This window comes from Sander lucioperca, chromosome 9 (assembly GCF_008315115.2).
Source record: "Sander lucioperca isolate FBNREF2018 chromosome 9, SLUC_FBN_1.2, whole genome shotgun sequence".
Classification (NCBI taxonomy): domain Eukaryota; kingdom Metazoa; phylum Chordata; class Actinopteri; order Perciformes; family Percidae; genus Sander; species Sander lucioperca.
In genome coordinates, this window is record NC_050181.1 from 6,827,695 (window position 1) to 6,853,366 (window position 25,672).

Here is a 25,672-nt window from a genome sequence, read left to right on the forward strand (position 1 = left end):
TGTAATCTTTTTATAAGGGATTTCTGTCCTTCTTGTTTGCACCCAGCATCATAAACTCCACCTGTCCACCTGTCCTCCACCTCCACCTTCCAGAAACAGGCCCGGATATAAATTCACAGAGTTCGTGCAGACTATTGTCCATCTTCTAATTGCAGTGACTATCTGGTGTCCGGATCTCTTCCTGTATTTTCCCTCATTGAATGACAACTGTACTACATAGCTGTAATCCCTCAAAGGTGGAAGTCTTTTACGCTCAGTGGAAAATCTTGTTTAGGTCTTGATTATTGTGAGATCCCGGGCAGTAGGATTCTTCAGGATAAAGAATCCCTGAAATAACTGACCATGCCTAAGATCTTAGTTTTATTAAGGAAATACTTACTGACATAGTGAATGTCTTTAATGCAGTGGTGGAAGAAGTAGTGGTATCTTTTACAAAAGTAAAAAAAAATACAGCTCTTTAAAAAAGTCTTTCATTCAAGATTTCACTTTAGTATACAAAAGTATAGTCTATATCCTTGACGTTCCACTTCCGGGATTGCTCCGGTGCCGCAGAAAATTCTGCCGGATGCATGTACTTTATATTTCCTTCCTCTTTCTTTGTGTTGGAATTTTAAACTCCGGTAGATTTATGAGGACTATTGTTGACTGCTCCTCAGATCTCTGCAGGGTAAATCCAGACAGCTAGCTAGACTATATGTCCAATCTGAGTTTTCTCTCGCACGACTATTTTACAGCGGCTCTGTGTGGATCTTAGCACTGCCCATGACGATTCTGATTGGTTTAAAGAAATGCCAATAAACCAGAGCATGTTTTTCCCCCATCCCGGAATGCAATGTGGAATAGCCACACCCTCCTCCGCTCTGCAGCGTGTAGATCGTCTGGCAAAGCGAGACTAAAAAAAGTAAAGTAAAGATAACAAATCACTGTATTACAATAAAAGTCACTCATTAGCAGTGTTGGGAGTAACGCGTTACAAAAGTAACGCAATTACAGTAATGTATTCCTTTTTGCTGTAACGCAGTAATATAACGCATTACTAATTCAATTTCGGTAATATTATACTCGTTACAGTCTCAGTAACGCGAGTTACAACGCATTTTAACGCAACATTTAGTGGTGCGTTTTTTTTAAGAATTCACCAACACCGCGACACATTTCTTCACAGGAAAAAAAAAAAGCCGTATTATTTTCCTGTCGCTGTATTAGATGGTTGAGATGACTGCAGAGACAGATACATTTGCGAGATGGATATTATTTTCAGGAGTTATTACACTGCGTTGAAGTGAGCTGTCCTGTTTCTGTTCCCGTGGTCAGAACCAGAGACGGTACGGACAGCATGTATGTCCCAACAGGTGACGGTACGTCAGCGGCTGACAGATATAAACATGTCGGGAATTAATGTTGAGGCTTGCTACACGTAAATATCATTGCATTTTATCAGCCGTGGAGAGAAACTATGCCTGTAGTGGAATGGCTTCGAATGACGACCAAAAGCGCTTGTCTTTTACTGTGACCATTTACTGTTCAATATGTTGCAGTTTTACAAACAAGAAAGTGAACAACTGGAGCCTGACGGACATGTTGCATCTCAGTAAGCTAGCAAGAGTAGGCTATGTCGGTACACGATCCGTTCTGCCTGCACGATCCGTTCTGCACATGCGCAAAATGTTCGCGCATGCGCGGTTGTACGAGGATTTACGACACTGCACGATCTGTTCCACGCTTCCGGTCGACAGCCAAGCTAACGTTAGTTTAGCTAACAGCTAATTCGGCTAACTGCTAGCTGAGACAGCATGTAATAACTTTAAAAGACCCTCAAAATAAAACTTGAAAATAAACGTTGACATATATAACAAACACCTAACATATATAACAGCTGTTACGTCAGTTCTACTTTACTTGTGCTCATTTAAAATACAATCACTCAATACTTGTCTTTATTGTTATTACTGTGAAGTCTTAATTTAGCTGTAGCCTGCTTTTCCCATTACGTTTGAGTTAACGTTATTTTAGACTGAATCTAGCTGTCAGCTAGCGGTTAGCCGAATTAGCTGTTAGCTAAACTAACGTTAGCTTCCCGGTGGAGGCTAGCCATAGGCTAGCGTGGAACAGATCGTGCAGGTCGTATGGATACGTAAAACAGTATTATCTTGCGCATGTGCAGAACGGATCGTGCAGGCAGAACGGATCGTGTACCGACAGGCTACACAACAGACAACTTCCGTGTAGCCTACTTCAAAATAAAAAGCACTTCCTGTGACGGTTCGCAGTAAAACTAAATTACTGTTAAATAAGGTTGTGTAGGCTACCTTTTCACAAATCAGCTGTAAATCAAGTACTGTAAATAATGTAAATAGTGAGTTTTAATCACACTATAATTGAACATTTCCTTTAGAGTGTTTTAAACTAAACAACATGAATTTCTTATTCAAGTGCTATAAACAAACATTTTACAACAATGCCGTACTTTTAATTGAGTTTTTTCATTTTCTCCTAATTGCCTATTATAAGTTTTACTTATCTATTTTTTATAGCTTTAGTTACTTTGCATATTTATATTAATTATACAAAATATGAATAATCTATGATGTATTAAAGTGGATTCACAAGCTAGCTGCCAAATCAAACTTCCCCTGTTATTTTGGTAAAAGTAACTCAAAAGTAATGCAAAAGTAGTGTAACGCATTACAATTCAGAGACAGTAATATTGTAATATAACTAATTACTCTCAAATGACAGTAACTAGTAATCTATAATGTATTACATTTTGGAAGTAACTTGCCCAACACTGCTCATTAGTCACATGTTAGGATGCTACCATGTGCTACCTAGCACTAAACATAAAGTACAACTGAGGCTGATATAAATGTCATTAGTGTTGCAGGTGTTTAGTCATAAAAAAAAGTATTGGACAAATTGAAATTTAGACCTGATGATGATGCTAGAAAAAAGATGATCGATCACCAAAGTTACAATTAATCCTGAGGGGGGCAAAAATGAATGTCTGTAAAAATTTTGCATGGTAATCAATCCACAGTTGTTGAGATTTTTCACTCAAAACCATCAGTGTTGGGCAAGTTACTTCCAAAATGTAATACATTATAGATAACTATTTACTGTCAATTGAGAGTAATTAGTTATATTACACTACTGTCTCTGAATTGTAATGCTTTACACTACTTTTGCGTTACTTTTGAGAAACTTTCACCAAAACTACGGCGGAAGTATGACTTGGCAGGTAGCTTGTGAATTTCACCACGGGATCTATAAAGTCTCATCTTTATCAACTTTAATACATCATAGTTTATTTATAATATTTTGTATAATTAATATGAATATGCAATGTAACTAAAGCTATAAAATACATAGTGTAATAATTAAAACCACAATAATTGTGGTGGAGTAGTATAATAGTATAAAGTAGGAGAAAATGAAAATACTCAATTAAAAGTACCTTACAATGTATTGAAGTAGCCTATGGTATAGTTACTTTCCACCACTGATAAAATGTAGGCTAATGATATTATGTGCAGCAAGCCTAAACATTAATTCCCGACATGTTTATATCTGTCAGTTGCTCAGACACACCACTGTCCGCGCTGACGTACCGTTACCTGTTGGGACACAGATGCTGTCCGTACCGTCTCTGGTTCTGGCTCTGCACGGGAACAGTGACGGGACAGCACCTTGCTTCAACGGAGCGAAATTAGTCCTGAAAATAATGTCCATCTCGCAAATGTATGTCATCTCAACCACCAAATTCCAGCAACAGGAAATTTGCATATAGAGCTAACCGCTCCACATAGGATGCAATTTCCACTGTACTCCACCTGACTCTGTCACATTTGGAGGAGAAAAACACCTATGCTAGGCTTCTCTTCATCGATTTCAGCTCGGCCTTTAACACCATCATCCCGCAGCAACTTGTTAATAAGCTAGGGAGGCTGAATGTAGACTCTGGCATCTGCTTCTGGATTCTTAACTTCTTGTCGCAGAGACAGCAGAGAGTCAGGGTTGACAGCTACACATCCAAAACCATCTCAGTGAGCACAGGCTCACCCCAAGGCTGTGTCCTGAGCCCCCTGCTGTTCAGCCTGCTGACCCATTACTGCACTGCCAGGCTTAGCAACAACTACATCATTAAGTTCGCTGATGATACAACAGCTGTGGGTCTCATCAGCAACGATGATGAGACTGCTTACAGGAAGGATGTGGAGCCTTTAACTTTATAGTTCAGTTCACACAGTGTTTTCCTCAACGTGGACAAAACAAAAGAGATGGTGATTGACTTTCGGAGGAGGGCTGGCAAGTCCCATCATATGCTGCTGACCATCGATGGTGCCACTGTGGCGAGGGTAAACACCATCAAGTTCCTGGGGGTTCACCTAGCAGATGACCTGACCTCCACCATTAACACCTCAGCCATCATCAAGAAAGTCCAGCAGCGGCTCCACCCCCTCCGGAAGCTCAAAAAGGCAGGTAACCCACCCTACACCTCACCAGCTTCTATAAGGGCACCATTGAATCGATCCTAACTTATGGCCTCACTTCCTGGTTTGGCAGCTGCAAGGATCATGAGAGACAACGGCTTGCACAGGATTGTGAAGACGGCCAGTAAAATTATTGGTGCCCCCCCTTCCCCTCCTGCTAGAGCTGTTTCACCAACGCTGCGCTCGCAGAGCCACCAGTATGATAAAGGACCCTCATTACCCCTCCCACAGCCTGTTCTCCCTCCTGCCATCAGAGAAAAGGTACAGGAGCATGAGCAGCAGATCCAGCAGGATGCTCAATAGCTTCTTTTCACAGGCAGTGAGGATTGCCCCCTGCCAGTACCCTCTCACCACACCACCCCGGGCCATGATCTGGTCTAAAAGGACTGTACTAAATGCACATGCACAAACACACTGCGCTGCTAACTACATACCACAGCAATTTAACACACTGTACCATTAAACAGTTTTTAAATGTTTTTTATCTGGTTTTATATACTTAATCTATGTATGTATTGTTACGTTCATCTGTATGATTGGTGTTTTTTTCTTGTTGCACTGCAAGTGGCTGGTGAAGAACTGTCAATACAATACAATTTATCTTAATCTAAACACTCACAGACGTTTTTTTCTGTGCTGAAATGTTTCGCGGTGTTGGTAAATTCTTAAAAAAAGAATTAAACCAATAAATGTGATGTAACTCGCGTTACTGAGAATGTAACGGGTATACTATTACCGAAATGTAATTAGTAATGCATTATATTACTGCTTTACAGCAAAAAATGAATACATTACTGTAATTACTTTTATAACACGTTACTGCCAACACTGAAAACCACAAATATCAGCCTCACAGTGGCACTAGAGGAAAGCTCATGAGGTCACCAAAGTCAGTAAGGTTCATCCTTTGGAAAGACTACTATTCAAACACTTTAACTTGCAATTGAGCGTCATCTTTACCAATACTGTAAATGTGAAAACACAGAAATTTTGAAAACTTGTTCACTTGACTTGCCTGTCCTCCCAGACGCTGCCCCTGTTCCTTATTGGGTGCTGTCCACCGACTACGAAAACTACGCTCTGGTCTACAGCTGCATTGACCTTGGGGCGATGCATGCGGCATATGCCAGTTGTGAGCAGGCAGCCCACCCTGCCTGAGGAGACAATCAAGAAGCTACAGGGCACCATGTCCTCTTTTGGAGTCGGAGTGGATAAGCTGCTCACCACCAACCAGGATGCGGCTTACTGCAGCGCCATGTTTGTTTCATGCTAAGTCAATGCAATAAACATATTTTATCAGCATCGGTGGGCCTCTGTGGTGGTCTGAATACAGTATTGATAATCGATTAAATGATCGTAAGCTTTGCTGCTGTTTTTGCCTTGCTAAAATGACTCACATTTACCCAAGCAATACGATTTTAGTTTTCTTCCCCTCTGCTTAAAAAAAGTGTAAGTAGATCTCGAAAGGTGGAAGTCTCTACCTATATCCCTAATTAGACGAATAAACTGTATGAAAATGAATAACCTACACAAATCTTTTAAAATCTATTTTAACCTTTTCCAACACCAATCCCAAGTCAGCCATTTTTTTTAACCCCATCAAATATACAGGTTACCAAGCATGACGAAAATTATGGCTTTAGCTGTATAACGTTGTACATTTTACATTTGTCATGACCGAAAGAACGAGATCCAGGGTACAAGCGGCCGAAATGGGTTTCCTCAGGAGGGTGGCTGGCGTCTCCCTTAGAGATAGGGTGAGAAGCTCAGTCATCCGTGAGGAGCTCGGAGTAGAGCCGCTGCTCCTTCGCGTCGAAAGGAGCCAGTTGAGGTGGTTCGGGCATCTGGTAAGGATGCCCCCTGGGCGCCTCCCTAGGGAGGTGTTTCAGGCACGTTCAGCTGGGAGGAGGCCTCGGGGAAAACCCAGGACTAGGTGGAGGGATTATATCTCCAACCTGGCCTGGGAACACCTCGGGATCCCCCAGTCGGAGCTGGTTAATGTGGCTCGGGAAAGGGAAGTTTGGGGTCCCCTGCTGGAGCTGCTACCCCCGCGACCCGTTACCGGATAAGCGGAAGAAGATGGATGGATGGATGGACGTTGTACATTTTTCACTCAAAACCAAAAATGTCAACCACACAGTTGCACTAGAGGAAAGGTCATGGGGTCACCAAAGTCATTAAGGTTTATCTTCTGGGCAACATGAATGTCTGTACAACACTGAGATTGAGATATTTTAATCTGCACTAAAGAAGTTGACCGACCAACATTATTATCCAAAAAGTACTTTAACAATCTACTGTAGTTATGGATAGCAGAAACGTTCTTTAACTTTTACACAACCTGTCAATCAGATCCTTCTGCCAGAAGCCTCTTTAAACACAAAATGTTAACAGGTGCTAATTCTTACACAACTTTCTCAAAACAGCCTCAGGTGTAAATATTAATGTGAAATTAGTTAATATGAATATGAGGCCTCGAGTCAAGCTCAAACCCCTGTCAGAATAAGAATCATAATAAGGCGTATCACCAAGTAAATTATCACTTACAAGGAACTTGCCTTGGTGTTTGGTGCATACAATAAACATATTACTATAAGAGGAAATGTTGCCCCACTGAACAAGGAGGGCTGAATCTACCTGACTTCTGGCTATATTGGGCTGCTCAACTCAGAGCTATTTGGAAATGGATTAAAAACCCAGAACACATTCCGGCATTAAACATATTGAACAGTCTCATACAGCTGAAGTGAGACAGCGTAACCCAAACTCAGTGCCTCAGTTTATATTAACTGCGTCGGGCTCGGGTTGGGTTTGGACCAAAAAACAGAATGCTTGCCGTGTTCTAGTCAGGCTTGGTCACTACTCTCCAGTTTAAGAAATATACAGCCTGAGCCGCAGTTCACTATCACCATCGTCACTCCTCTGCTGTGGTTACACCTGCACGTCATCCTTGCTACCAGGTGGCTTGCTATTTTGGTGCCATCTGCTGCTGTTATGAATGTATATTGACATATTGACATTTAAAAGTCTAGACCTCACTTTTTGAGACATATTTGCCGGCTTATATTTGGGCCAATACGGTATAAATCCTGGAAACAACATTGATGATTAACTAGGCAAAATGTCAATGAGTTTATAGATGCACATTAGTTGCAGCAGCAGCACCATGCAGACTCATTTGCTTCTACCAACCAGAGGCGTAGCACAAAATTCTGGGCCCTGTAGAAAGGCATTCTCTATGGGCCCCTCCCCGCATCCACAGCTATTCATTCTAGCATCTTTTTGGGCCCTCCTCACATGAGAGCCCTGGGTATTGAGTCCCCTTTTTCCCCCCAGTCCGGCACAGAGATTCAGAGGTAACATTGTTAATTTGATATAGTGCGTTATATGTTCTTTTTTAAGATCTTTCTGCCAGAGGATTCTTTAAACACAAAATGTTAACAGGTGCCAATTCTTACACAACTTTGTCAAAAGAGCTTGTGATATAAGTAAATTTGAATATGAGGCGCTGCAGAAACACGGTCACTGAGCTATAAAAAACTGCACCAAAACTCAGAACTTTACTGCTACCCGGTAAGACAGGTAAGCGAGCAGTGTTGGGCAAGTTACTTCCAAAATGTAATACATTATAGATTACTAGTTACTGTCATTTGAGAGTAATTAGTTATATTACAATATTACTGTCTCTGAATTGTAATGCGTTACACTACTTTTGCATTACTTTTGAGTTACTTTTACCAAAATAACAGGGGGAGTTTGATTTGGCAGCTAGCTTGTGAATCCACTTTAATACATCATAGATTATTCATATTTTGTATAATTAATATAAATATGCAAAGTAACTAAAGCTATAAAAAATAGATAAGTAAAATGTATAATAGGCAATTAGGAGAAAATGAAAATACTCAATTAAAAGTACGGCATTGTTGTAAAATGTTTGTTTATAGCACTTGAATAAGAAATTCATGTTGTTTAGTTTAAAACACTCTAAAGGAAATGTTCAATTATAGTGTGATTAAAACTCACTATTTACATTATTTACAGTACTTGATTTACAGCTGATTTGTGAAAAGGTAGCCTACACAACCTTATTTAACAGTAATTTAGTTTTACTGCGAACCGTCACAGGAAGTGCTTTTTATTTTGAAGTAAGCTACACGGACGTTGTCTGTTGTGTAGCCTACTCTTGCTAGCTTACTGAGATGCAACATGTCCGTCAGGCTCAAGTTGTTCACTTTCTTGTTTGTAAAACTGCAACATATTGAACAGTAAATGGTCACAGTAAAAGACAAGCGCTTTTGGTCGTCATTCGAAGCCATTCCACTACAGGCATAGTTACTCTCCACGGCTGATAAAATGCAATGATATTTACGTGTAGCAAGCCTCAACATTAATTCCCGACATGTTTATATCTGTCAGCCGCTGACGTACCGTCACCTGTTGGGACATACATGCTGTCCGTACCGTCTCTGGTTCTGACCACGGGAACAGAAACAGGACAGCTCACTTCAACGCAGTGTAATAACTCCTGAAAATAATATCCATCTCGCAAATGTATCTGTCTCTGCAGTCATCTCAACCATCTAATATAGCGACAGGAAAATAATACGGCTTTTTTTTTTTCCTGTGAAGAAATGTGTCGCGGTGTTGGTGAATTCTTAAAAAAAACGCACCACTAAATGTTGCGTTAAAATGCGTTGTAACTCGCGTTACTGAGACTGTAACGAGTATAATATTACCGAAATTGAATTAGTAATGCGTTATATTACTGCGTTACAGCAAAAAGGAATACATTACTGTAATTGCGTTACTTTTGTAACGCGTTACTCCCAACACTGTAAGCGAGTGGCAGGTGTGATGCTCTCCTTTTCTCTACCAGTGTGTCTTTTTGTGAATATAGTATCTAAATTAATTAATTATCTTTAATTCTAAAATCTAAAACACTAAACAGTCTTTTTCTTGTTCTACACAGGTTGTAAAGAAAAGATGAACGCCATCCAGGTGATTTCCCTGACCCTGCTGTCCGTTCTGGCGGCCAACGCTCAGTTCATCATGTCAGGAAGATGCCCCAAACCTGCTGTTCAGGAGGACTTTGATGCTGCCAGGGTGAATACCAAAACTTTTAACTTTGATATATTATGTAGGGAAACAAGGTAGAATTTTACTTTCATTTCTTTAATTTAAATTCCAGAAGCTAACAAATTAGGCGTTCCCAGGCGACCGCTTTTCCCACTAGACATACATTGCCACTTAATGCCTCAAGATTCTGCAGCTCTTCATCAACAACAACTTAATGCGGTGTTTTTGTGTTCCTTGTGCTTCCTCTGCAGTATCTTGGTGTGTGGTATGATATCCAGAGACTGCCAAATAAGTTCCAGAAGGGCGAGTGTGGCACGGCCACCTACAGCTTGAGCCCTGGAGTTGGATTTAGTGTTTTCAACAGAGAGCTGCTGTGAGTACTCCAGCTGCATAAATAATGAATTTTTTAAGAGTTGGACACAATAAATTGACTTTCTGGAGCTTAAACAAAGAGATACAGGAGGTCTATTAAACTGTACAAGCTAAAAAAATAAAGTTTTGTGCAGCCATTACCAGTTAAAGTTGTCAGGAAGACTTATCCTGGTAGTAAAACTATTAGCTCAAACAATATATTTTAAATATATTCCATCCAGTAAATGACTGTAAATTATATTAATTCAAGGAAATGTTAATTTACTTGAGTATTTCAACTTCATACTTGAACTCCACTACACTTCCCATGGAAAATGTTGTACTTTTTACTCCACTACATTCATTTGACAGCTGAAGTTACTTTACAGATTAAGACTGTACAGACAAAACATATGATCAAGTTATAAAATATGATGCTGTGCTGTAGATTGAACTATCCAACAGTATATAAAGTATTTAAAATGTGCTCCATCTTTATCAGCTGTGACAATAAAATCCTCTGTCTTAAAGCATCAGTCATAATATTCAAATAATATAACTCTGTGAAAGGGACCGTTCTGTCCAACAAGTACTTTTACTTTAATACTTAAGTACATTTTGCTGTTAATATCTTAGTACTGTATCTTTTTACTGTCTGTTTCTTTTAGTGCTAATGGGACCATTAAATCCGTCATTGGCTCTGCCATAGCAGAAGACCCCTCTGAACCTGCCAAGCTGCAGTTCTTCCATGAGAGTAAGGACCCCTAATTATTACAACCTGGAAAGAATACTATTCCAACACTTTAACTTGCAGTTGAGCGGCATCTTTAACAATACTTTACATGTAATAACAGACATTTTGAAAACTTTACTCTCCTGTCCTCACAGACGCTGCCCCTGTTCCTTACTGGGTGCTGTCCACCGACTACGACAACTACGCTCTGGTCTACAGCTGCATCAACCTCGGGGCGATGCATGCGGCGTATGCCAGTATCGTGAGCAGGCAGCCCACCCTGCCTGAGGAGACAATCAAGAAGCTACAGCACCATGTCCTCTTTTGGAGTCGGAGTGGATAAGCTGCTCACCGCCAACCAGGATGCGGCTTACTGCAGCGCCACGAACCAGTAAACAGATTGAGATAGTCTCTACAGATTGTGGTGTATTGTGGTGCTTTTGATGGTACTTTCACTGTTTGTTTCATGCTAAGTCAATGCTATAAACTTATTTTATCGGCATCTGTGGGCCTCTGTGCTGGTCTGAATACAGTATTGATAATTAATTAACTGATCGTTACCTCTGCTGCTATTTTTGCCTTACTAAAATGACTCTTTGGTATACCCAACCAATAAGATTAAGTTTTCTTCCCCTCTGCTTAAAAAAAGTGGAAGTAGATCTGGAAAGGTGGAAGTCTCTACCTATATCCCTAATTAGACGAATAAACTGTATGAAAATGAATATCCTACCCAAATCTTTTAAAATCTGTTCTAAGCTTTTCCAACACCAATCCCAAAAGCCTTCTTTAAAAATTTGCACAGAAAGATGTTTAGATTCCTGTGGAACGGTTAAGTTCCTAGAGTCAAGCTTAAACCCCTATCCGAAGCAGAATCTCAAAAAGGCTTATTAACAAGTACATTTTTTACTGACAAGAAATATGCCTTGGTGTTTGGTGCATACAATAAGCATATTACAGTAACTGAAGTGAATGGTTTAATTGCTAGCTAGTATTATCTAGAAAATAGCTAACATTAGCTAAAGTCAGCCATTTATAACCCTGTCAAAAATACAGGGTACATACAAAGGTATGGCTTTATCTGTATAACATTAGACCATCTCTGCTTTTTTTGTATGATAATCCATCTACTGTTGTTGAGATTTTTCACTCAAAACCAAACATGTCAGCCTCACAGTGGCACTAGAGAAAAAGTCATGGGGTCACCAATGTCAGTGGGGTTTATATTCTGGGCAACATAAATGTCTGTTCAAAACTGAGATTGAGATATTTTAATCTGCGCTAAAGAAGTGGACCAACCAAAATTATTATCCAAAAACTACTTGAACAATCTACTGTAGTTATTGATAGCAGATCAGATATCTAACTTTTACACAACCTGTCATTTCTTTGATCTTTTCTGCCAGAGCAGAGGCCTCTTGAAACATCAACTTTTTCAGACATATTTGCAGGCTTATATTCGGGCCCATACGATATTAATCCTGATAACAACATTGATTATTAACTAGGCAAAATGTCAATGAGTTTACACTTGTACATTAGTTGCAGCAGCAGCACCATGCAGAATCTGACTGGAGCTTAAACGAAGAGATAGAGGAGGTCTATTAAACTGTACAAGCTAAAAAAAAATAAAGTTTTGTGCAGCCAGTACCAGTTAAAGTTGTCAGGAAGACTTATCCTGGTAGTAAAACTATTAGCTCAAGTTACTTTACAGATTAAGACTGTACAGACAAAACATATGATCAAGTTATAAAATATGATGCTGTGCTGTAGATTGAACTATCCAACAGTATATAACGTATTTAAAGTGTGCTCTATCTTTATCAGCTGTGACAATAAAATCCTCTGTCTTAAAGCATCAGTAATAATATTCACATAATATAACTTAATACTTTAAGTACATTTTGCTGTTAATATCTTAGTACTGTATCTTTTTACTGTCTGTTTCTTTTAGTGCTAATGGGACCATTAAATCCGTCATTGGCTCTGCCATAGCAGAAGACCCCTCTGAACCTGCCAAGCTGCAGTTCTTCCATGAGAGTAAGGACCCCTAATTATTACAACCTGGAAAGATTACTATTCCAACACTTTAACTTGCAGTTGAGCGGCATATTTAACAATACTTTATATGTAATAACAGACATTTTGAAAACTTTACTCTCCTGTTGCTGCCCCTGTTCCTTACTGGGTGCTGTCCACCGACTACGACAACTACGCTCTGGTCTACAGCTGCATCAACCTCGGGGCGATGTATTCGGCGTACGCTTGTATCCGTATATGTCTGTTTCATGCTAAGTCAATGCAATAAACATATTTTATCAGCATCTGTGGGCCTCTGTGGTGGTCTGAATATAGTATTGATAATCGATTAAATGATCGTAAGCTTTGCTGCTGTTTTTGCCTTGCTAAAATGACTCTTTGGTATACCCAAACAATAAGATTTTAGTTTTCTTCCCCTCTGCTTAAAAAAAGTGTAAGTAGATCTCGAAAGGTTGAAGTCTCTACCTATATCCCTAATTAGATGAATAAACTGTATGAAAATGAATATCCTACCCAAATCTTTTAAAATATATTTTAAGCTTTTCCAACACCAATCCCAAAAGCCTTCTTTAACAATTTGAATAGACGGATTTCTAGATTCCTGTAGAACGGTAAAGTTCCTAGAATCAAGCTCAAAACCCTATCAGAATAAGAATCTCAAAAAGGCTTATTACCAAGTAAGTTTTCACTGACAAGGAATTTGTCTTGGTGTTTGGTGCATACAATAAATATTAAGAGGACATGTTGCCCCACTGAACAAGTAGGGCTAAATCTACCTGACTTCCGGCTATATTTGGCTGCTCAATTCAGAGCTATTTGGACATGGATTAAAAACCTAGAACACCCTCCAGCATGGAAACATTAAAAGTCTCATACAGCTGAAGTGAGACAGCGTAACAGTCAGTGCTTCAGTTTACATTAACTGCGTAGGGTGCGGGTCGGGTTTGGACATATAAAAGAGAATGGTGTTGTAGTCAGGCTCGGTTGCTACTCTCTAGTTCAGACAGACATATATAGTATGGCCCGAGCCGCAGTTCACTGTCACTATCCTCACTCCTCTGCTCTGGTGCCTCAGCTATAACAGAAAATGTTAACAGGTGCTAATTCTTACACAACTTTCTCAAAACAGCCTCAGGTGTAAATATTAATGTGAAATAAGTATATGAAAATGAGGCCTCAAGTCAAGCTCAAACCCCTGTCAGAATAAGAATCATAATAAGGCGTATCACCAAGTAAATTATCACTTACAAGGAACTTGCCTTGGTGTTTGGTGCATACAATAAACATATTACTAGTAATGGGAAATGTTGGCCCACTGAACAGGGAGGGCTAACTTTGAGTCAAGAAAATTCCCACCTGCTAAATCTACCTGATTTCCGGCTATATTTGGCTGCTCAATTCAGAGCTATTTGGAAATGGATTAAAAACCTAGAACACATTCCGGCATGAAACATATTGAACAGTCTCATAGAGCTGAAGTGAGACAGCGTAACCCAAACTCAGTGCCTCAGTTTGCATTAACTGCGTCGGGCTCGGGTCGGGTTTGGAACAAAAAACAGAATGCTTGTTGTGTTCTAGTCAGGCTAGATTGCTGAGCCGCAGTTCACTGTCACTATCCTCACTCCTCTGCTCTGGTTCCACCGGCTCATCATCCTTGCTACCAGGTGGCTCGCTATTTGGTGCCATCTGCTGCTGTGAATGTATATTGACATTTAAAAGTGTAGACCCAAATATAGGATGACTCCACTTTTTCAAATGTATTTCCAGGCTTATATTTGGGCCAATATGGTATTAATCCTGTAAAAAACATTGATGATTAACTAGGCAAAATGTCAATGAGTTTACAGATGCACGTTAGTTGCAGCAGCAGCACCATGCAGACTAAATTGCTTCTACTGACTGTCACTTTCACTTGGTGGGTAAACCTGAGGATGGAGCTTTCAACTGAGGAACAGAGATTCAGATGTAACATTAATGTAAGTTTGATATAGTGCGTTATATGTTCTAATTAACCTTTGTTGTCGAAATGGAATGGACTTTAACTGAACTGAATGGTTTACTTGCTAGGTTGTATTATCTAGAAAATGAATAGTCTAGGATTTGCTAACTAACATTAGCTAAAGTCAGCCATTTTTTTTAACCCCATCAAATATACAGGTTACCAAGCATGACGAAAAGTATGGCTTTAGCTGTATAACGTTGTACATTTTTCACTCAAAACCAAAAATGTCAACCACACAGTTGCACTAGAGGAAAGGTCATGGGGTCACCAAAGTCATTAAGGTTTATCTTCTGGGCAACATGAATGTCTGTACAACACTGAGATTGAGATATTTTAATCTGCACTAAAGAAGTTGACCGACCAACATTATTATCCAAAAAGTACTTTAACAATCTACTGTAGTTATGGATAGCAGAAACGTTCTTTAACTTTTACACAACCTGTCAATCAGATCCTTCTGCCAGAAGCCTCTTTAAACACAAAATGTTAACAGGTGCTAATTCTTACACAACTTTCTCAAAACAGCCTCAGGTGTAAATATTAATGTGAAATTAGTTAACATGAATATGAGGCCTCGAATCAAGCTCAAACCCCTGTCAGAATAAGAATCATAATAAGGCGTATCACCAAGTAAATTATCACTTACAAGGAACTTGCCTTGGTGTTTAGTGCATACCATAAACATATTACTGTAAGAGGAAATGTTGCCCCACTGAACAAGGAGGGCTGAATCTACCTGACTTCTGGCTATATTGGGCTGCTCAACTCAGAGCTATTTGGAAATGGATTAAAAACCCAGAACACATTCCGGCATTAAACATATTGAACAGTCTCATACAGCTGAAGTGAGACAGCGTAACCCAAACTCAGTGCCTCAGTTTATATTAACTGCGTCGGGCTCGGGTTGGGTTTGGACCAAAAAACAGAATGCTTGCTGTGTTCTAGTCAGGCTTGGTTACTACTCTCCAGTTTAAGAAATATGCAGCCTGAGCCGCAGTTCACTATCACCATCTTCACTCCTCTGCTGTGGTTACACCTGCACGTCATCCTTGCTACCAGGTGGCTTGCTATTTTGGTGCCATCTGCTGCTGTTATGAATGTATATTGAATGTATTGAATGTATATTGTCAATGTGTAGTTCAGAATAAGCCCTATAGGTCTAAAGACAAAACAAACCACAACATGAATTTTTTTACAGGTTTATTGCATCGACTATCGCGTGCAGACATCATATAGTGTGTCATGACATGAATCCAAGTCACCCTGCCTTACAGGCTGAAACAGGAGTGTCTCCGTTTACTGGTTCATGGCGCTGCAGTAAGTCTCATCCTGGATGGTGGGGACCATCTTGTCCACATTGATTCCGACAGAGGACAGGATGCCATGCAGCTCCTCTACAGTCTCCTCAGACAGGGTGGGCTCTCTGCTCAGGATCCAGGAAAACTCTGTGCGGAACAGGCCGAAGTCGGTGCAGCCGTAGACCAGAGAGTGACCCTCGTAGTCGGTGGACAGCACCCAGTAGGGACCAGGGGGAGATCCTGCAGGAGAGACGGGTATTAGAGTCAAAGCGGCCGCAATATTGAGTACATAAAACCTATTCAGAATGACTGAGTGAACTTCATTTGTAATAAATTAGACTTCTGTACCTTCAAAGAAAGAGACCTCCAGCTTGGCAGGCTCAGCGGGGTTCTTGGCTTTGGCAGAGCCAACGATAGAATTAATGGTTCCATCGTCACTAATGAAAAGCAAAACATGAATTCAAACTAATTTAAAATGAATTCATACATTTCCTTTCACTCTTAGGTCTTGGTGTAATTTTTAAAGCTCCAATGTATCGTATGTCCTCCCCTTTTCACTAAATGCTTTCCTTTAATGAATTTGAGGCCAATGACCTTCAATTCACCTGATGTATAACAGGTAAAATTAGTGTACATGTGGTTTTATAAAGGCAATAGCAACAGACAGTTTTTTTTTGTAGAATTACACACTAATTGAGGATAAAAAGACTTCTCATTTGCTCTGAAAATTATTTCATGGACTGCGACAAGGACAATAAGTGTGTAATTTTAGTTTAAAAAATATGAGTTTCAGCAGTTTTAAAGAATATGATTCAAACCTTAAAATCTAAAATGTTGACCTTTAGGCAGCATGTACTCACAGCAGCTCACTGTTGAGGACCCCAACGACTCCAGGACTCTTCAGACTGTATGTGGCAGTGCTGCACTCCCCTTTCTGGAAGAATGTTGGCAGCTTCTTGATCTCATACCACTTACCAAGGTACTGCAGAGGAAGCACAGGATTTCACAGTAAGAAAACTGAGTACTTAATTTAATGTAATTTAATTGTTGCAAAACAGACAAGCTTTTCATGCTACATAGCATTAATTAGTAGCACAGAAAGGACACGTTTAGTATTCACCCTAGAAGCATCAAAGTCGGCTTGAACAGCAGGTTTAGGACATTTTCCGGACTTCAACACTTGAGCGCTGGCTGCAAGGACAGACAGCAGAGTCAAGGAAATCACCTGCATGGCCTTCATCTTATCACCACAACCTGCAGAGAACAAAACACACTACACCATTATTGAAATAATCAGCAACACAGGAGGTTGCTCTTGACAGCTAATCTCTGAGGGTTTAACCAAGGAAAGAGCAGGAGACGTAAAGAGGAAGAGTCATAGCTGCAGTGTGCTCACCTGTACAGTATGCAATGTAGTGTGCAGGACCTTCAGGTTAGAGGGTCTTTTATAGATCTAAAGACGTGTAGCTTATTGATCATATTCTTCAGCCCCTCCTCTTGTGTTTAAATGTAAAAGTGTTGAAGGGGTGGAGTGAGTGTGAGAGTTGGCACCTGTTCAAACAGACCTGACACCTTTTGATCTTTATTTATCTTATATTATCTTATAATATCTTTTTTTAGTATCATCTTTTTATTAGAGGACCCTTGGCCAAAAACCAGCAAGATAATGTGAAAATTACAAACAAGATCCAAAATATCAAAATGTATGAGTGCTCCAGTAGACAGTAAATCAGAATCAAAGCAGCTATGCTGATATTCTGTGAACTAAATAAATACATTTTCCATGTTGTGGACTTAAAAGGCCACATTTCCCCTTCATAGATTTGGTTGAGTTTAAAATTAGCATCTGCTTATTTGCATAGCTTAAATATTTTACATTTCTCCCCCAAAATTATGACCCTAAAGATAATTTGTATGCCATGCATGTGCATGAGATAGTTGCATGATCACCTTAACTTTTAATCTCCATTTAAATATTTAAAGAAAGTAATGTTGGGAAATGTGCATATTCACTTATTTCTTGCAGAGCTAGTAGATTGATACCACTATCAGAAGGTAGTATCAATCGTCTCATATAAGTCTTACCAAGAAAGTGAATAAACGTATTTCCCACCTTAAAAGCACTAGCTGCTATATTCAAAGAACCAGGGTTGATGTCTTTTAACAGTGGAGTTTTCCTTTAACCAAGACATTGAAATAAGGCATTCTGGTTATTATTAACTACAACAAACAAACATACAAACTTTACTTTTACCAGCATTAGTCTTTCGATCTCCAAACATTAATGCTGTCCCACGTGAACAATTACTGCGTCATTCCGTTTTAATAGACCTTGGGTTCTCTTAAGTGTTTACTAAAGCACACACAGGTGTACAGAAAGATGAATTGGGCACAGGTGCATCTGGTTTTCTTGATGCTCCCACAGCTGCTCTCTCTGCCTCTGGATTTACTTTTAATCCCTGCCCTGCTTTTCACAGTGAGCTGTAAGGGCCTTGGAAACTACTTTGCAGAGGAAATGGGTTGAAGCTGAAGCAGTCTGTTGTGGTTTAGAGTATTACCAGCCAAGATGGAGAAAACAGAATCAGACAAAGAGCTGCAGGACACAGAATGCTCATTAAAATTCATTCAACATTCAGATACCTAATGTTTATATTTGACTGTAGTTAGAAATTCACTCATACTCTACTGTTTACTTATTTACTTATTATTGGCCATCTTGGCCATTTGGTGGTTGTAATGTATTGATGAACATATGCATGTGTTGGTGTTGTTGTTGTTCTTTTTTGTTTGTTTTTGTTTTTTTGTTTTGTTTTGTTTTTTTCACTTCTCTGTTGTTATGTAATGATTGTGTTATATGTTGGGACCCCAGCGAAAACGAGATGATACATCTCAAGGGGTTTATCCTAATAAACATATTTTTTAACTTATCATTATAAGCAGCAATAGATGCATTGAAAAAGATGGTCAGAACTGTATATTGTGATAAACAATATATTTAGTTGTATTTTAATGGGTTAATTGGCCTATTACTTTCATTACCTACATCCTCAGTTTTGTGATATTTGGTCTAGCAATGTATTAGAGATTAAACTGTTGTCTTATGACAAGTCTGTTTTCATACAGAGGTTTCACAGCAGAAAATATGTTTACCTCCTCTAGGGTTTTTTTAACTGGGGCATTTTTTGTTTTATAATTCAAGCAGCAGATTTGTTGTATTTCCAATTGTTACATAGCAAGACACTGTACTACTTACTAATTCCATACAGTATATGCTACATATTCATTCTCATAGTATACTGGTTTGCAAAGCTCACAATGACAATGCTAATATGCTGATGATAAACCTAAATAGAAAGCCTACACTATGAAGTATTGAAACAAATAACATTCTGACCTGATGATGGCGCTAGAGGAAATGTTAAAGACCAAAGTCAGATGAATTCATCCTGTGGGGACCATAAATGTTTGTACCAAATTTCATGGCAATCCTTTCAACAAGTGTAGAGATATTTCAGCAGTGGTGGAATGTAGCTTAGTGCATTTACTCAAGTACTGTACTTGAATACAAATTTGAGGTACTTGAAATTTACTTTAGTCTTTTCTTTTCATGCCACTTTCTACTTCTACTCCACTACATTTCGAGAGAAATGTTGTACATTTTACTCCACTACATTAATCTGACAGCTTCAGTAACTAGTTACTTTACAAATTAAGATTTTTGCACACAAAACAAATGTAGTTTATAAAATACGATGTTTTATTATGAATTAAACTACCTAACAATATAACGACCTACAAGTCCAGATGAACTGATTAGCCGATTAAACACAGAACTGTTTTGTTTCCAGTTTCTAAAATGTGAGGGTTTTTCTGCATTGAGTACTTTTACTTTTAATACTTTAAGTACATTTTCCTAATGATAATTACATACCTTTACTTAAGTAACATATTCAATGCAGGACTTTCACTGTAAAAATGTACTAATACTACACTGTAAAAATACTCTGTTAACAGAGTATTTTTACAGTGTAGTATTAGTACTTTTACTAAAGTAAAGGATCTGAATACTTCTTCTTTATGTATTTCAGTCTGGACCAGGGTGGAGGACCAAACGACCATCGACATTGCCACGCTGAGGGCATGAGACTAGAGTGGCTAAAAATATATATAAAAGCACCATTTTTATTCTCCAAGTTACCTGCATTCCTTTGATATTAAACAAAATATATACAATCTTTCTAATCCAGATAAATTAATCTTATAGTTGCACTCACAGTTTCTGTACACGAGAAAATGTATTTTCAACTGGGAAATGACCTCTGACCTTCAAATGTGCCACTTTCTCAGACATGTTTGACCATGAAAATAAAGGCAATGGGAATCTTATCTTTGTTTAAGGATAACCACAGACTGTATCATCTTAACCAAACAGTCACCTCAGTCTCTGTGGCGATAACACTAATTACTTACTACTATCATATTATTACAATAAATAACTTCTTGATTGTTTCAGGTTACATACATTAAGTGTATTTAATGTAATGTAATAAATATCTAGCTAAATACATTAAAGCAAGTGTAATGAACAAATATGTTTAAAGATCTTCCTTTAAAATATTAAATATGTGTTCCATGGAGCATGAGATGCTTAAATCGGCACTTTTAGAAAGAAACAAACTTGTTTAATATGCTCCACTTCAGGAAGTCATTGTGACTGTTGTCAGTATTTAAATTTAATTATAAGAAGGTGGTTCCAATTAGTTGGATTGTTATGCAATCAAAGAACAAATCTGCACTTAATGCCTCAAAGGCTGAAAACATCCTCTTTTTTTGTACATTTTTGCACATTTTAGTGAGCAGAGCAAGGTAAAGGAAATGTTTTTTTCTGTCTTCTTTTGGTCTTTTAGACTTTAGGCAGAAAGCAGATTCCTTTGGTTGTTTTCTACAGTATGGATCTTTTTTCTAATCACAAAATGTCTGTAGCGTATGGAAACATTTATTTTAAAGTCAGTGTTCAAAAGGAATTCATTGATAAAAAACTAACATCCCTGGAGATCTTTTTTGTATGTTGTCTCTCTAACCCCTCATTTCCTGTCATCTGTACTGCTGACTGTCTAATAAAGGCCTAACATGCAGCCAGTCACATAACACAGAGGCACTTTCTGGCTAACAGCTATTTGTTTACCATTTGAAGTTCTTATAGAGGTGGACACAATAACAGCAACACCTGTCCAGCATAAATCAATACAGTGCAATAAAAATACCATCCAACAAATGAAACCTTTGGGAAGCTTTTAATGTCTAGCTGTTACTGAGACGGTCAGAACTTGTGATGCTGTTGTTTGTGGATTTGGTGTTCTGGTCTGTATTATACTGAAAAGTATTTCTGATACACTACAAACACCCTCCATACTTTCCATAATTAGTCATTATTCAGATTTTTTTTTTTTAAATAATATGTTTTACTCTTTTTTTGTTTAAAGGAGATTGATTTAATTGTTTTAGTAACTTGTGTAATAGTTAATTCAATTATTGATTTTTCAGTGTAAAAAAATACAGTAACACTTCTCTTAGAAGCTGTCTATTCAGTTTAGGTGAAAGGTCACAGATGGTGTTGCAACCTCTGTTGTCCCTCAGCAGCAGCAGGACATATTCTCGTGTGTGTGTGTGTGTGTGTGTGTGTGTACACAGGTGCCAGGAGCCCCAACATGACTCCATGTGTGGTGACATGCAAGTCTTTTTACTGTAGCTATCATGTAACCCTGTCTATCATGTATATTGATGTTCCTGTAGCATGTTTATCCCACAAACACACACACCTAATAATTCTACACTGTGTTTGGATCTGCAATAAGTTTGAAAACTAGGCTTTTCTTTGGAAAAACAACTAATAGATTAATTTCGGTAAATCAATAAGAAAGCATGAACAATAGGCCCTTTTCACAGTGGCCATGTTGACATGTCATTGCAGGGCAAACACAGGTAAAATTGATTTTGGTAAGTGATTATGGTCCAGTTTTATTTAGTGTCTCACAGCCATTCCAATACATGCTAGGTCATATCAGGGCATAGATACTGTATATGTAGATACCACCTTCGGCTTGTGAGATGCGTCTGTGCCTCCGCCATTTTGGGACGGACATCTGACCTGTTTGACCATGAAGACAGACTTTTGTGGGACTTTGTGCTGCTTTTGGGTGTTCATGCGAAAAAAAAAGCCAAACTAAGCAACATGGAATAACATGTTAGAGATTAAAAAGGTGTTTGACAATAGTTTTATGTTGCGAACGTGTTTAATATAAAATCAAAAGAGGTTATGTTAATCCTTCTTTTAAGCTAACATAAAGTGAAGTGCCTGTCCTGGCTGAAGAATTGAATTAAGCTAATGCTAGCCTGTGTCTGGTAAAGTATTTTTTATTTAAGTTAGTAATAAGATACTGAAAATGAAGTTTGTTATTGAAGCGGCAGCAGTTCCTCAAGTGGGTGCTTGAGGCAAGTCATTCCCCATAGACCCCCATGTTAAAAAATCCAAACATCACAGCAGAAATAAACATGTTACCAGCCTGGTACAAAAAACAGTTTTAGTCTCTATAGATAATTTCCCCCTTCATAACAACTGTATGGGGGTACACCTTTTTAAATCATATTAAGGCTTAAAGCCACGTACTGTTAATATCTACACTAGATAAGGTATTTTGGTATGAAAACCCTCATTTTTAATTTACACAAGTATCCTGTATCATAAATACACATCTGGCATCTGTAGCGAAGCAAACTGCTTGAAAATCGATTAGAAATACAGTGAGAAATTATGATATTGATTGTGGATAGACCTCTGCCTCGATTGACACACCTGCATTAGGGACTGTTTGTTATTTATTTCAGGTGCCACTGGAGGAGTTTCAGGATCTTTAGTCAAACTAGACCTGACCCTCCCTTCACCAGCAATACATGTTGGATGACCCTCCCCAACAATTTATTGAATCCTTCTGTACTGGTTTGCACTTGGCAAAGATGTAGAGATGGCCATTGTACTTTTACAGCCATGGCTTATGTGACTAAACCTCTGCATTCTCATCTTACGCCTCACTCACTCCTCTGTTAGGGTGTATAGCTGCAGACACAGCACCCATGCTTCTCTCTGCTTCTCCTCATAGTCATCAGATCTACCTATCATATAATCAAGAAAATAGTGAGAGTAGAGGGAGGCAGGCCATACAGCCCGATCCGGTTGGGGAGAGTTCTAGCCCGACCAGGCTCCTCTCTTTAGCCTGCCTCTCTTAGTTATGATATTATAATTCTAGACTGCTGGGGAATTTCCTTCCTTCCTGTGACACAATGAGCTGCTCTCTCATCTCTCTTTTCATTTGGTTCCTTTGTATGCATCCTTCTCCCAGAAATGCTTGTTACTAACCTAGCTCTGGGGAGTTTACTCCCCGGAGTCCTTATGTTTCTTCTTCACCCAGAATATCGCCTTGGATTAGGGTGGCACCAACATCTGGGTCTTGGGTGCAGCTGTCGCTATGGACCTGCTACACCCTGCTACGCTCTGTGATTCCCTGCAGTGTCCGGCTGCGTCCTGCTGCGTCCTGCCGCATCCACTGCGTCCACCTATGCTCTGTTGTGCCACATTACACCCCGTAACGCCCTGCTGTGCCCTACTATGACACGAACTACTACGACTACCATTGTAGTCACTGTTCCATTATCTTTGTGACTATTATTGCCACTGTTCATCACACCCCCAACCGGCACCGTCAAACACCGCCTACCAAGAGTCTGGGTCTGCCGAGGTTTCTTCCTGAAAGGGAGTTTTTCCTTGCCACTGTCTCAGTAACTACTGCTAATGCTTGCTCTTGAGGGAATTACTGTAATTGTTGGGGCTTTGTAATTATAGAATGTGATCTAGACCAACTCTATCTGTAAAGTGTCTCGAGATAACTCTTGTTATGATTTGATACTATAAATAAAATTGAATTGAATTGAATTGTTATGGTTGCCATTTCAGTAGATTTACTCACTAACGTTGTGGAAACACAATAAGCATGGAAACTAAATTAAACACTTCCTGCATTACTGCATTACTTCAAATACTAAGTTACTCATCTAGTGAACTAGTATTAACATGAAATAAATAAAACAATAAAACATTGAGACCATTCAGCAAAGCACACTGGGTAATAAGAAATTCAACACTGGTTGCTATGGACTCGTCACTAGGCTTCCTCAGTCATTGTATATTTTAGCATATAGGTAAAGCTGCCAAAGCTGAACATTATCCAAAACTCCATTTCCCAGATGAGCGTCAATTTGGGAGCTTGCATGCTACCACTCCTTCCTTCTCAAATGCCTTGAAAAGACTGTCGTTTGCACATTTTCACAAATAATCACCGGGACCGAAAGGATATTTGAGTCGGGTATGGCTGGGGCTGCAGCCTGGAGACCTCTGGTCTCATGCCCTCGGCTGGTGCTGTCCGCGGCGCGAGCTTCAACTTGCGTCTGGTCCGCTATGTTTTCGTACGGTGTTTTGGATGTTTTTGAACTAAACAGTACGGCAATCATGCTAATGAATAAAATCATGTTTTCATCAGATGTCTTAGTTACAATATGTGCGAGCGGGATTTATTCAGACCACGTCGACGTATCGTTCCAATGAACAGCAGCGTTGAATGCGGTAAGCCTATATATATATATATATATATATATGATCAGGGTACTTCCCCAACTAAATGGGACAGGGCCATAATTAATGTTATTAATTACACGGTGCTTTAACATGCTGCTGTGAAAAGGGCCTAAACCAGGCTCCCAGAACTAACACTTAAATTAGTGATATAATTAGTTGCACCTGTGTTTGACAAGTCTGAATGTCTGCCATCCAGAATGTCTATGATAATTTGCTGTTTTTGTGCACATACTCACAAAATCTTTTTATAAAATCTTTGTAGTGAGCACCATGGCCACACAATACTGCCAGTGTGGTAATAGGATTTTCTTCTTGTAGGAATAAAATCATGTGCGGATCTGTGCACCATGGAAACGGGAAGGTGGGTACGTGACAGGAAGAGGTATGTGAGGGGGCTTTCTCACAGAATAGACCTTTTTTGCAGCAATAATTAATAACATTATTTATGGCTGCATTCCACTTAGAGAAAGGCCCTGGTATTGTGAATGCTGGCTCAATACCTCAATATACTGGTACACTTAAAGAAGACAATGTCCAATGTTCATATTAAACGTGGTCAAAGTTTCAAATAATGAGGTAAACGATAAGTAAAAGTAATCCCTGTGAGCAAAATCTTCAGATTTCAGACCGTTCTGAAAACTCCACTACCAACAGTTTTTTCTACTCTTGGCTCAAATTTATGTCAACTCGTGCTGGAATTCTATATTTGGTTATCTGCTCCAGGTACGTTATTGCAAGTGTTTACTTCACATACACTGCTACATGTAGCTACATGCTAACGTCAGGGAAAGCTGTAATCTTCAGTGTTGGGAACGTTACTTTAAAAAAGTAATTAGTTATAGTTACTCACTACTTGTTCCAAAAAGTAACTGAGTTAGTAACTGAATTACTCTATGATAAAAGTAACTCGTTACCAGGGAAAGTAACTATTTGCGTTACTGTTAAAAAAAAAAGTTGCTATATGTCAACGAATTTGAATTTTTTTGAGCAGTTTTT

At 39.0% G+C, this 25,672-nt stretch overlaps 2 protein-coding genes across 2 annotated transcripts; one reads left to right on the forward strand and one right to left on the reverse strand.

Annotated features, from left to right (window-relative positions):
* The first annotated feature begins 9,333 nt into the window (after positions 1-9,333).
* LOC116045926 (apolipoprotein D-like) lies at positions 9,334-11,155 on the forward strand. Its single transcript, XM_031293946.2, has 4 exons — positions 9,334-9,596; positions 9,821-9,942; positions 10,589-10,674; positions 10,809-11,155. The coding sequence occupies exons 1-4, from the start codon at positions 9,477-9,479 to the stop codon at positions 10,994-10,996; spliced, it is 516 nt and encodes a 171-aa protein (XP_031149806.1). The 5' UTR covers positions 9,334-9,476; the 3' UTR covers positions 10,997-11,155.
* Positions 11,156-15,882: 4,727 nt separating this feature from the next.
* apoda.2 (apolipoprotein Da, duplicate 2) lies at positions 15,883-17,535 on the reverse strand. Its single transcript, XM_031293947.2, has 5 exons — positions 17,387-17,535; positions 17,111-17,244; positions 16,851-16,972; positions 16,339-16,427; positions 15,883-16,230 (listed from the first exon to the last, which is right to left on the reverse strand). Exons 2-5 carry the CDS (start codon positions 17,228-17,230, stop codon positions 15,989-15,991), a joined length of 573 nt encoding a protein of 190 aa, XP_031149807.1. The 5' UTR covers positions 17,231-17,244; positions 17,387-17,535; the 3' UTR covers positions 15,883-15,988.
* Between the last annotated feature and the right edge of the window lie 8,137 nt (positions 17,536-25,672).

Excerpts from the sequence above, each read along its gene's own strand:
- apoda.2 (XM_031293947.2), bottom strand. The coding sequence starts at position 17,230 with ATGAAGGCCATGCAGGTGATTTCCTTGACTCTGCTGTCTGTCCTTGCA. Across the intron at positions 16,973-17,110 it reads CCGACTTTGATGCTTCTAGG|TACCTTGGTAAGTGGTATGA; the intron begins GTGAATACTAAA and ends CTTCCTCTGCAG. Across the intron at positions 16,428-16,850 it reads GTCCTCAACAGTGAGCTGCT|TGACGATGGAACCATTAATT; the intron begins GTGAGTACATGC and ends GCTTTTCATTAG.
- LOC116045926 (XM_031293946.2), top strand. The coding sequence starts at position 9,477 with ATGAACGCCATCCAGGTGATTTCCCTGACCCTGCTGTCCGTTCTGGCG. Across the intron at positions 9,597-9,820 it reads AGGACTTTGATGCTGCCAGG|TATCTTGGTGTGTGGTATGA; the intron begins GTGAATACCAAA and ends CTTCCTCTGCAG. Across the intron at positions 10,675-10,808 it reads GCTGCAGTTCTTCCATGAGA|ACGCTGCCCCTGTTCCTTAC; the intron begins GTAAGGACCCCT and ends CTGTCCTCACAG.